This window comes from Dermacentor silvarum, chromosome 10, assembly GCF_013339745.2.
Source record: "Dermacentor silvarum isolate Dsil-2018 chromosome 10, BIME_Dsil_1.4, whole genome shotgun sequence".
NCBI classification, from domain to species: domain Eukaryota; kingdom Metazoa; phylum Arthropoda; class Arachnida; order Ixodida; family Ixodidae; genus Dermacentor; species Dermacentor silvarum.
Window position 1 is genome coordinate 97,631,968 of NC_051163.1, and position 13,356 is coordinate 97,645,323.

Genomic DNA, 13,356 nt, shown 5'->3' on the forward strand with positions numbered 1-13,356 from the left:
CTGTGTATCCTTCACCTTAAGAATAGCGCAAGAACACACGGACAGGAAAGAAGACGACGGGAACAGCGCCCGTCCTGTTGTCTTCTTTTCTGTTCATGTGTTTTTGCGCTGTTCTTAAGACGACGCTAAACTAGCTTGCCCGAATGTCTGCTTTCCTGCAATCTATATATCCAGCTTTTTGTGCGTTCATAAAGTAGTCCTTAGTTTGCGCGTTATTCTGTGAGTGAACTTCACAGATCGTATTTGCTAGTTCCGGGCTAAAATTGTTAAGCCACGCTGCACAGCTTCAGTTTCACGATGAAGAACCGACCAGACAACTTTTCATTTTGGCCTCAGCGCTCTCCCTATATCGTTACAGTCGGCCCGACGCGTGCCAGTTTCGCACGTGCTAAACCGCGAGGTCTAACTAGAACGTGCAATACAGTCGCCTGGGTGGCCAAAGCGCTAACGGTAGAGCGGCAGCGTTATGCTAAATATCTCTACTAACGGGATTCACGTCACCGCTGATAATCATTTATCACACTGCATTGGAGTTAATACTGATGTCGAACAGTGGGTATATTCTGTAAGTGCCCACCTATAGTGGACATGTCTATTTCGTCTGCTGCTGAAGTGCTTATTGGCTGGATGCCCCTCTCCTTCTGACGCATACTCTAGCCCAGCCAATCAGAACATCAGCAGCAGGCGAAATGGACATGTCCACTAGGTGGACAGTTACAGAATACCCCGCCCCCCAGTCCTAAACATCCTCATCGGGAAGTTAGCAGACACTACACTCTTTGTTTCCTTCTAACCCTTCCTCTCCGTCTGTGTTGTCCAGAACAAGATCTGCCACCGCGACCTGAAGCTCGAGAACATCCTGCTGGACGAGAAAGGCAACGCCAAGATCGCCGACTTTGGCCTGTCCAACGTGTACGACGAGCGGCATTTTCTCAGCACCTTCTGCGGGTCCCCGCTCTACGCATCGCCGGAGATCGTCAAGGGGACGCCCTACTACGGACCCGAGGTGAGTGATCAATATCTACTGCACGCTACTACGCATCCCACCCTCGGTGACTCCGGCACATTCGTGGCACGCGATTAGCAACGCATGCAACGGAATGACAGGATACGGTACGAACTGAAGTGTGCAATAGCACTTGGTGCACACTGAGAAAAGCAATGCAGTATAAATTCGAGGCTGTTCGTGCAGTGTGTGTGTGTGTACAGTGGAAGACGGACGGAAGAAATTGTATATTACTATTCATTCGGCATTGGGTTGTCATTATTATCACTTGCGTGCGCATTGCGACGGACGCTGCTAAATGGGGGAGTCACGATACTTGCTGAGGAAGTAACACAGTGTCAAGTTCGCCCTTATGCACCTCGATATAATCAGAAGAAATAAAATCAAAGAAGTCGCGTAACATTGCGAAACCCATTTTTGTTCACGCGGCTGAAAAACCGGCAGGATGGAGCTAGTAAGTAGTAGTAGTATAGTTGTAAGCTAGTAGAGCGGTAGGCCCGAGCAAGTAACCGTTGCTGCATTGATGAGGAAAATTAGCCCAACAAAAACAGGTGCGTTGTTTTTTTCTTGCGCAAATTTTCCTCATCAGCGATGCAAGCACCAAATAGCTAAACAATTAATTATTCTTAACAGTAACCAACGCAGCAGTAACTGCGTTAACGCATGACTCGATGAAGGACCGGCTACCTTGCGTATTCATGAAAGTGATATCGGTCAGTATACTTTGGCAGCAAGCTCTTTGCGTAAACGTATTGACTTCGTTAAGCGATTAAGGCTCTCGTGCGTAGTTCTATTTTTTTTTACTCACGTTTACAATGACGTTAATATTCCTATCTAGTGTTCTTCATCTACCCTTGTACTAATAGAACAAATGTCCGCTTTAATCAACCTATTTCGGAAACGCATTGAAAAGGTAGCGCTTGGAAGTCAGATTACTCGAGTCAGCCGGAATTACGTATTATCCGACTGACCGCACGTGCCTCGGCGGCACGTGATCTCACTCATGGCATTCCATCACATGCTTCCCCGCCCTGTAGGTGGACTGCTGGAGTCTGGGCGTTCTCCTCTACACGCTGGTGTACGGCGCCATGCCCTTCGACGGCAGCAACTTCAAGCGGCTCGTGCGCCAGATCTCCGAGGCGGACTACTACGAACCCAAGCGGAAGTCTGGTGAGTGTTTTATTACTAGTACCTTTACGGCGGTAATGACGAGCAGGTTTCTATTGTCTGCAAACACGCGCCGCCTGTATATAGAACGCGGAAGTGTTCGCCGCCGTGTAAAACACGCCTCGCGCGCGTTGCACGTCAATTGAACCATAAGTTTCGCGTTACCATAAACAGGCTCCGAACGGACGTAAATAAGAGGAATGGGGGTGTGGTGGTGAGGGAAGCGGGAAGTGTTTTCGCCGAGGACGTTCAGGTGTGGCTACCTGTACGAAGGCAGTGAAAACAATATGCGAGGGCTTCGAAGAGTACGCGTCACGCGTTCAGCGATCAATGCTACCATATAGGCGGGGCAGTTGCGCAGATCGCAGCTGCCTCGCTTAGCATGTATAGATCGGCATTTTCCAAAAACGTTGAGGGTCTCTATCGTCAGGCAGTACGTCGAGCAGTACGTGAGCAGTGGGTAGCCTTATTTTGCCACGCAATCTACTGCCGTCAATATTGAGCCTAGCGTGTCGTAGATACGATAGCGTGTCAGACAGACTGATCGTACTGACTGTTGCTTCAATAACTGCGCCAGGTATACACACGACTTTACCTGCTAAACCGGTCACTCGTTCCCTCTCAAATTTCGCATAGAGTTAGCCCTTTGGAGCAAGTTAGGTTTAAAACCACGTTTTCCGGCGTATGCTTCATAGTTTTGTCCGTTATAAATCACAAGGTGGGTTGCCGTCTCCGACGACGTTCGTTTCCGCTGCAACGGAATCTTGGCAAGGATATGTTTTGTGCGGAGTCGCCACAGACGACACCCACTTTTTATTTACTGTGGACGTAACTGGGGACCTAAAACTAATGGCCTAAAACGTGGTATTAAACCAAACTCGCTGCAAAGTGCTACCTCTGGGTGAAATCTGAGCGGATTTGAGCCAGCGGTTTAGCTGAAGGAGTCATATACACCTGGACTGCAAAGGAACGAGTACTTCATGATCACATTCACCCCCCCCCCCCTCCTCTACTGTGCAGACGCGTCGGGGCTGATCCGTCGCCTGCTGACCGTGGACCCCGCCAAGCGAGCGACGGTCATCGACATTTGCCAGGACCGCTGGGTGAACCAGGGCTTCGACCATTCCTTGCTGCAGCTTGCCGAAGACATGTCCAACCTGACGCCCGTGCGGCTGGATCTGCTGCTGGCGCTGGCGCCGGCCTCGCCGACGCCCGAAGAAGTGGCGTTCGACAAGGCGGCAAACCCGCCGGACGGCGCAGAGAAGAGCGACAGCTTCGACTTCCAGCCGGCGGTGGTGGCGGCGGCCGAGCAGGAGGAGGACGCGCTCAAGAACGACGACTCGGCCGACTTCATACCGGCCGCGCTGGCGGCCGAGCTCGAGAGCCAGAACATCAAGCGCCAGTGCTCCACCGACGGCAGCCTGATGAGGATGTCGAGCGTCTCGCACAAGAACAAGAAGGTGCGGACGTCCGACTCCTCGAGAAAGTCCAGCGTCGGGCTCCTGGGAGGACCGTTCGTGCACGACGACGAGTTCGACGACGAGCAGCCGGAGAAGCCTAAGAGCGAGATTCTCGACGAATCCGGTACGAAGGAGAACGACGCAGCGACGCCGACTCGACAGGACGGCGCGGTCGTCCAGGAAGCCGCGGAAGCCCCCGTAAGCGTGGAGAGACCGATGGAGCAGGGAGAAACGACGGCCAACAGCGAAGCAGCCCCGAAACACGAGGAACAGCCACCCCGAAAGGATGAAGCGGAGAAGCCAGCCGCGCAGGCCGACGCGGCGCCCAAGGACGTGACGACGCCGGCGGAAGCGAACGCTGCTGCCCCCTCTGGGACAACAGCCGAGACCGCCGCCGAGGAGCAGCCGCCATCAGTGCCGCCGGTGCTGGCGCGACGCGGCTCGGGAGTGCGCTGCCCCGGCAAGATAGTCATTCCGAAGTGCCTGAGCTCGCAAGCGTCGCCGGCGACGAATTCGGCGTCTCCAAAGTTCAAGGACACCAAGAAGCCGCCACTCCCGCAGACGCCGAAGTCGGCCGCCGTTGAACCGCCCAGTCTGGTCACTCCGGAACCGACTGCTGCTGCGGCGGAAGAGCCCGCCGCACCGGAGAGAGTGGGACACAAGAGAGTCATTCCCGTGCCCAAACGACCCAAGTGTAAGAGTCCGCTGAGCGCCAGCCCCAGGGAAAGGGAGGACACCGCGTTCCCCGCAGCCGTGAGTGAAGCTCAGTCCGACAAGTCGCCGTCCGTGGAGAGGAAGCGAGACGCGGCAGCGCCAGCTTCCAGGGGCATCCTGCGCAGAAGCACGTCGAAGCCGCAGCGCGAGCTGTCCACTGAAGAAGGCAGTAAGGAACCGGAAGTAGATAACGTTCTCCAGAGCACGGCGGAGATCGTACTCAGTAGCCGAAAGAAAGCCGAAGAAGAGCAGAAGCAGTCCTCGGCTCTGTGGGACAACGCGACTCCGGGCACGCCGGAAGAGGAAATTCCCGAACCGGACGCCCCGCCGAGGAGACCTGTCTCCCGAAGGTTCCTCCGCGGACGAGCATGCCAAGCTGGCCGCTGACTCGCCCGTGCGCAGCTACAAGAAGTTTACCTTCGGCAAGGACGGCACGTGCATCACGGAGAGCGGCCGCGTCTACGCGCAGCCAAAGTCGGACGGCTCGTGGACGACGGTGGAGAAGAAGACCAAGATCACGCGCAGGCCGAGCAACGCGACCAGCGTGGACGAAGAGGTCGTGCGCACACCGGGCCCGCCGCCGCCCAAGGACGAACTGACAGTGCCGCGGTCTGCCAGCGGCAGCTCGTCCGAGTCGACCGACATCTTTAACGACATGTTCCCTGACTGGCGCACCTCGAGTCCGTTCGGTAACCTCATGCGAATGAAGAGCTCGATCAAGAAGCTGAATAAGGGTTCTCTGTTTCGCGGCGCGGACCCGTTTACCGGCATTGAGACGTTCCGACGAGAGCGGACGCCCGAGAAGCGGGCCCGCGAGTGGGGCAGACGCGGTGGCGGTCAGGTTACGACGTCGACCGACAGGGACTCCTCGGACGAAGACGACTTCGACCTGCACTTCGACAACTCGCACCCGCAAGCTCTGTTCCAGTTCATGCGCAACATGAGCCGCGACTTCCGCAACCACTGGAAGAGCTTCCTGCCTGCGTCTTCCTCTCCATTCTCGAGGTCCGCCAAGGAGCCGTCCTCGCAGTCCTCTCGACCCCAGAGAGAGACCCTGCTGCGGTTCGTGGTCGACAAGCCATCGAAGGCGACCGGAAGCGAGCCCGGAACACCGCACGCCCGCGCCATGGGCGGAGATCCCTTCTCCAAGCGGTCGTCGGGAGTCTGGGACCCCGTCGATAGGGCGTCGCTCTTCGGCACGCTGCGCAGGAACAGGTTGCAGGACCTGCCCGGACGTCACCACGGCGACCGCGGCACGTCGCTGGAGCGCGGCGCTGGCAACCCTGACTTCTGGGGCGTCCACCAGGACCCCGAAGGAACCCGACACCGAGTCGAAAAGTGGCTGCACCTGTCCAACGACAACGCCGATCCGCAGCAGTCGCGCGGCGACGAAGGTACCCCGCGGTGTCAACAAAAGTACAACCGCTCGCAGAGCGACAAGTTCAACCTGGGCGAGGAAAGCCGACCCGTCTACCAGAGCGAGATCAGCGTCGAGAGCAACAGGACGGCTCCGCCGGGCGCGCCGTGCAGCCGGTCCCTGAGCGTCAACGAGCGCGGTGGCGGCCGCAGACCCCTGGTCCGGATGCAGGTGTCGATCAATAACCGGAGCAGCAACCCGAACGCGCACATCGTCATCACCACGCCGCCGACCACGGCACGCACCGAGTGTGGGCTCTGGCCGCAGGACGACTCGGTGCGTCGCGACGAGGGCGACTGTCCGGGTGCCGACTCTTCGCTTCTGGAAGCGCTACAGACGCGCGGACTCCGAAGCCTGCTGTCGCAGCGTAGCGGCTCCCTGGCGCGCGAACTGAGCCCGAGGCGGGGCGGCGGCGAGCCCCCGGACCGCCCAGCGCAGGCCGAGCGAGGTAAGCCTGCGGCCGGATCGAGCCTTGCCCCGCCCGAGACACCTGCATGCTGCATGGACACTAACTCTCCTAAGGAGACCGCGCCGCCCAGCACGCAACAGCGGCCCAAAATCATCCCCATTTCGGTAGAGCGGAGGACGAGCGACGCCAGCGTGCCCAGCCCCGGCTCGCGCAGCCCGGGAGAAGAGAGCGTCCAGGAGCGGATCCACAGGAAGAGCTTCTACCCGCGGTTCCACGACGACCCCAGGGCGGCTGCCAGGCGCCGCTCCGCGCTTTGGGACACCGAGTACTCGGGCCTCTGGAGCCAGGAGCTGAGAGACCGGGACGATGCAGCGCTCCTGAGGAAGTCTCGAAGCCTGTGGGACAACCACGTCCGCGAGCCTAGAAGTCGGTCTGTCGCGCGAAACGTGGGGGCCCCGCTGTCGGTCGCGCCTCAGCAAGCTAGCCGGCACGGCCACTTGTGGGACCTCAGTTTCGACGACGACGCCACTGGCATTCCAGGCTCTAGCGGAAACGGCAGCAACCACCGCTGTAACAGGATGGAGTCCAAGGACTATGATAGCCTCGAAAGTGATGGGCCTCCGTCTTAGGAACTTGAGCATGGTGTGTGTTTATTTAATTGGTGGGGGCTGCTCCCGCATAGTGTCGCATGGCGTTGCGCGGCGCACGTGGCAATGCAAGCTGCTCACAGAAGCGCTAGTCTTTTTTCTTCTTCCCTGCTCTCCTCTTGGACCGACATTCAGTCTGTGCACGCAGTTTTCAGCATACTGTGGCTGGGAACCAATGCTGGACCATGTAATGGCCGCTAGCTGCTGTCACTGGAGCTCAATGCACCAGGTCCAAGAGGGCTCCCTTGAAATTTAGGGAAAGCGAACAAAATAGTTCTGTTTTTGTACCAAAGCAATGTGTGAGGGCGAAAAGCGACGCATTTAGAGCTTGCACATAGAAATTACGTATAGCCCCAGGGTGAATATGTGCTCCCAGCCTCCGTGTCATAATATGCTGATGTGGCGTGCACTGTTGGTACGCCCTAACACAGTCATGTTTTGTTTTTTTGTTTTTTCAATCAGTGGCATGCTGGTCATTTATGAGAAATATTTCATACGAATGGCATTCTGCACTGGCTCGGAAGTGAGCAGAAATACTTTTCTTTTGTACTTTGGTATCACAATGCTTCATTTCTGCCATCAACAAAGTTGTCGTAATGTGGTGTTGAGTCTTTTTTTTTTTTTTTCTGATGAGTGGTGATGTGCATGGTTACAGTGCTTTCATGCAGTGTGCAAGCTTTTATTAGGTTATGCACTGTCGTTAATTTACACAGAAGCAAACAACCACTTACATTGCATACATATCTGCTTTCTTGCCCTCAATGTTTCTAATGCTCAAACTCTCATTTCAGTCACCGAGCCCCTAAATGCATATCTGATTTGCAGTTTCTTGAAGCTCATTTATACCCATTTTGGGCTTTGCACCTGTAGTGCAGATATTTTTCGTATGCTTTTTCATAAGCATGGCGACAATAGAGCACATACTATTTTCTCAGACCATTTTTGAGAAGACTCAGAACTTCAGGCTACAGCATCAGTCAGAAATATTAGGGCGGAAAGCAGTGTTTTGTTAGGTTAAGTACGGATAGTATTTAACACACCTACGACTAGGAGCTCTTATGAAGGTGACTAGTGTTAAATATTTTTGCGGCTATGGCAAAGTCCTCAAAATTTTTTAGGGCGAGCATCAGTCGTATAGGAAATGCATGCTGCGTCATAACTTACTCGTGCTTTCAAATTGCAAGTTTGCACTTGAGATTTTGCTGTCTAGATAATAAACGAGATGAATTGTCGTTGATAGTACTTTTGTAATATGAATATACATTTGAGTTATCCGCAGTACGCAACACACAACTTTAGCTAGTGAAGACGTCCATCCACGATATAGCAAAGTCGTTCTTGCAACGAGAAACTTCGTTACATCGCGAATTTCGTTACGTCGAAGTTTCCGTGCATCAGCCATAAAAAATCTCGTTGGTTGTTAGAACAGGCCTGGTTGATATCGTTTTGTAAGTGACCATTTATGAAGCGGACTTCGAATAAACTCGACATATTGATTATGAATTGAAAGGCGCCAGCGCGTGCGGCAAAGGTCACGTCGAGAGTTCCGGCGGACCGCGTCTACGTAGCCGCCGTCAGATGGCGTCAGTGTGTGCACGTGTGTCATTGTCAGTGTCACGGCATAGTCACGAGCCGCCAACGCTGGTCTATGTCATTCACGGAGGAAGGAAAAACTAGAAGAGAGCGTTACGTGATAAATTGGATGCCATAAAGACGTAGGCACAGCACGTGATCATGTCGCGGTAGGTTTTAGCGTCTTCCAGCGGGGCGTGCTCAGCGCGCGCTCTACCGGGAAGACAACGGGGGCAGCAGCAACGTGTGACAGCACTACCTATTCTCAAAGTTTGTTTACATTGCTGAATTTTTTTTCTTATCGTATATTGAACGACCCGGTTCTTGGTCACTCACCCAGAGTGAGTATGTGCCACTAACATCTGGGCTCTACATGTACCGTACGTTGCATCGAATGACCTAAGTTGCACAAGCATATATTCGGAGGAAAATATGCACAGAGTGAGTGGCAAAGAACCCCCGAACGGGTGCGCATCGATTAAAACCTACCGGGAACCAACTACGCTGGGCCAAGGTTGCCGAGCTCAGGGTCACGTGTTGGGTTTAAATTTTCGACGCATATTAAGAGAGAAAATGTGATGGTGACGGCTTGGGACGGAGAGTGGGCTTGTAAATGTTGGCTGCGGGACGTCATGCTTTTTTTCTCTCGTTTATTTCCTTCCTCCGTGATGTCAGTTTTTTTATTCCTTTTTTTTTTTGCATGGTATAATAATTTGTGAGGGCCGTATTTACTGAAGGGCTCCATTTTACGAGCATCCCTTTCAAAATGGATTAGTTGAGGGGACTTCGAGATCGTTATTTTTATCGTTCTGGCCCTTAAGATCCGTGCTTCTTGTTAATGATAGATTCCTAAATGTATTGCTCTAAAGACAAACGTGATTCCTTCATTCTGAGTGTTCCCTGTACCTCTGCGCTACGAATCTTCCAGCCGTCTTTTACTATTACTCGCAGCAGATTCAGCCACGTTTCCTCAATTATCTTCAAAGTCCAAGGTCGGGTAACTATACGTCCTCATTTACCTCTGGATGAATACTGTACCTTCGTTCTCGGCAAGACCGAGACAGCGTGCCCGTTCCGATTTGGCGTAGCCGAGGCGCTCAAAGCTCGCTTGAGCTTGAGGTATTCCTGTTCCGACGGTCCGCTAACGCGTTTGGGTATTGAGCACTCTAGTATTCTACATTACTGGTTAAGAGCGTGTCCGACAGCACAAATGGTGCTCGCCAAGCGCGGTTTTCGTATACAGGCACAACAGATGGCGCAGTGGTGCTTTCCGTCATTAATCCGTCCTGCGCCCGACGGCCGGTGTTTTTCGCCGCTCACCGGCGGCGCCGTTTGTACGCGAACGCGTGCAAGCGAATCCTCTCGGGCGACTTTTTTCTTACTTGTCACCTAGGCCTCACGTACCTGTATGCGTGTTCGTTAAATCGAAATTGTGAAATAAAACTACGTCGCTGAATCGCAGGAACAAAATTTACGCGGTTTTCGATTAAACTAACGTCGGGGCACTATAACGTCGTTATATCGCGGATTTCGTTAGATCGAAATTCGACTGCAGTGCAGAAAAAAAAAAAATATCTTCGTGATGATTGTGTTGGGGCTGGCACGCTCATGCCAGCAGATAAGTGAAGCACAGCTGATCATTGCAATAAATCTTCTGCCAACTTTAGTAGTTGAACGTAGCATCACCAGATGTGATCACTAATTGCAGATGCACACTATTAGTCCACACTTATACCCACCATGTTCGCAATGCGAACTCTCGATTAGGAAATTGAAATTTATAGTTCACAATAAATGCACAATGGAAGTTTCAAGGCCCTGTCTTCACCCTGCCACAGGATATCTGGGGCGCCCCTCGGGGATTAATGCATCCCATGGTTTGGGAAATACTAGCATAAGTAAATCATCAGCCCATCACGCAACCTTGCTGTGAAGGATTAATCCAGATGAACTTGGCGTGACTTCAAGGTTCTCTTTGCCATGTTGAATGTTGATGCATTTGCAGTTGTGTAGTGACCACCTGCTGTTTTTGAGCTGTTCTGGTACAGGGAATATTGTGCAACTCCCTAAGCTGTTCACTGTTGTCTCTTGTTTTTATAGCAGATATTTTTTTATGAATGTACAACACCTGCTTGGAAAATGCGGCATTTTTGATGAGCTGGTGTTATTTAAACAAAATTGCCCTGTATGTTGTAAATGAGCTTTGTTTGTTAGTGCTTACTATGTCAAAGTTGTTTCCACGAATAACTGTTACAAATTTAGGTATTGACTAGTGAAAAATTAAAAAAAAAGCTTAAACGCCTCCAGCAAAGGTGTTTCTACTAACCCCTTTTTTTTTTTCTAAAAACAAAGGTTTCTGAGTGCACAGTGCTATGAGAAAATTTTCGCTTTACTTAGCTTGAAGCAAGATAGGGCGTTCGAGAACATGCACTTAGACCTTATAATGAAATATAACTATTTCAGCTAGGTAACCAAAACACTCAGAACCTGTTATATACAACATATCAAAGCTTTACAACTGTTAATGTTACTTGTTTATCCTGATCATCAATGTAAAACATTGTGGAATCGGTGTGTGACAATCAGATTGTGGTTTATAATGCATGTTCTAAACTTTCCTTGTGTTGAAGCTGTTAGATGACTGTGCAATGCTGAATTGCTAACAGGAAAGAGATACTAGTTATTTTATTGGCAGCTTCCAATTGAGAATTCCATGTTAACTCTCTTTTATAACCATCCCAAGTGCAAATGAAGGTGCAATGAATTGTGTGAGAAACTTTCTTCCCAATGAGTCTGAAGTATTTGCTCGTGAAGTTCGCTATTGAAACAGGGCATTTTGTAAACATGTGACTTGACAGTACTCTTCTTTGTGTGCACATGCTTTCTGTGAACTTTTTTACACATGAAGTGGGACTACTGAAATGGTTAACAAAAAAAAAAAGGCAGTGTCATCACTCAAACTAAAGATTCCTCTCTTGCTGTTGAAAAATATGTCACAATGTCGTAATGCATCTTGAGATTACTACTATACTACCTATGGTGACCAAACAATATCTTGTATCTTGACTCCTGTCTGCCTTTGTGCAACCATTTCAGGATCCCCTAATAAGAGCATCAGCACAGAGTTCTTTATAGTGCAGACTGCTCTTACTTCGCTATCCCTTATGCTTGTAATTTATTTTGTGTCAAAGAAGACACTTTTCCTTGTTGCAATATTGAAAGCTCGTAAATATAATGTCGCTAAGAAGCCCAGAGTTCAACACCAAGAATGGGCACAGTGCTATATGAAATATGTTAAGGAAGTGTCTCTGTTCTTTTCTTGTTCAAACAAATATTATTTTTGTTTGTTTGCTTTGCCTTAGCTTCCATACACTATAGTTCTAGTCAGAAAGCTGGAATGTGAAATGCAGCTTCAACAAGTTGCCACTGCACATTACTGAAGCTAAGTTGCCCAGATGATTTTTTTTTTTTTTAAATAGGGGTAACAACTCCTTGCGTAAGAGGAAGGTTGCGATGGTTGTTGAAAATGTGCTGCTTTAACGCGGCTGAACACGGAGCAAAAATGTGGAGTGATCCGTCCGGGCGCAAATGTGCAGCCACTTACAGAATGCGGTGTCGGTGATGTGTTGTTTCCCCAGTGACAATAAACAAAAAAAGATGACAAGTACATGTCCTGTTGTTTTGCTGACTGGACTCCTAGTGCCTAACAGAACAGGCATGCATGTGTGTGATTGCTTCACTAGTACACTGCTTGCAGCATTGTGCATGTCATAAATACGAAGTTGCAACTGTGACAAATGTAAGACTCCTTGTTCTACTGCGGGCGTAAAGCTAGGAAGCGTGGGGCGGTGTTCTCAACCATACTTTTTTGCACTATGTAGAATCGCCTGCTCTTCACTAGCACTTCGAAGAAAAATGACAAATGTAACTTGCACTCGGGAGTACTGCCGCGCAGAAATTTGATGCTCTGAACTGCAGGCACCTGTCATAAGCTATGTCACGGACGTGCATCAAAATACCCAAAGTGTGGGACGAAAGACATGGTCATTTCAGTTGTGCTTCAGTGCATAAAAGCGCGTTTTGTTAAAAATGTTAAGTGGAGCAACGGTGCCTTTTCACGGCAAGTTTGATGGCGCATATCTCCAAACTGGTGCCATTCTGGAAATTCCAATCGGATACGCCTTGCAAACCCACCGGCTACAATTCGTGAATTGCCAAATGTGCCGTAAAAGAAGTTAATTCGTTGAACACGTGTTTCGATTTCTCGTGCAAGTAACGTCCGCCTCTCTGAACAGTCCAACTCAAGGAGTAGAATCACGTTATCTGCAACAGGCGATTTTTTTTAATCCACCTCCGTCTGCACGTGTATGCCGTGTAACGCAGAATGACCAGCGCCGTGCCACTGCAGGGTGCAACATGGGCACCCGGAAGTGCGCGACATGCGGCGCTGGGCACCTGGAACGACAGCTAGTGGAAACTTCTTACGCAGACAAAATGCTGATCTTATGCCAACAGCAATCCGTTTCCGTTTATTTGCTAGCACTGGTTGCATCGTGACGAACCGTGTATCCCCGAGAGACACCTGGTGGACGAGTGCAAAGCGCACTCGAACGAGAAGTACGTCTCGGACACAAAACCGCGTGGGCGCGGGACGGTTGGCGGTTGTTGCTACGAAGTAGCCTAACTCGAAATATTTTAATGCGGAAGCGTTATATGGCTCACGAGGCGGAAAATCTGGCGCAGTGCGGCGTTGGCGTGACCACGTGGTCCGAAAAGGCTATGAACCCTCGACCTTTGATGGGAGTCGAACCCACGACCTTTGGTATTAAAGCTAAGTTAATTAAGATATAGTTAAAGAACTCAACCCACGACCTTGCGTTGTGGCACCTTGTGACGAACACCGCTTCTGCTGGCGTGGCCGCTCGAGTCACGTCACTCCGCCAGTGGCGCCACCGGACGTCGCC

General features: G+C 51.2%; 1 protein-coding gene across 1 annotated transcript in view; it reads left to right on the forward strand.

Moving 5' to 3' along the window:
* Positions 1-12,059, forward strand: part of LOC119466334 (serine/threonine-protein kinase par-1-like) — an 83,960-nt gene extending 71,901 nt beyond the window's left edge. The window contains 4 exon segments of the mRNA XM_037726844.2: positions 821-1,006; positions 2,044-2,176; positions 3,194-4,686; positions 4,688-12,059. Of these exon segments, the coding sequence (XP_037582772.1) occupies positions 821-1,006; positions 2,044-2,176; positions 3,194-4,686; positions 4,688-6,802 (3,927 nt within the window). The 3' untranslated portion in view covers positions 6,803-12,059.
* Positions 12,060-13,356: the final 1,297 nt, after the last annotated feature.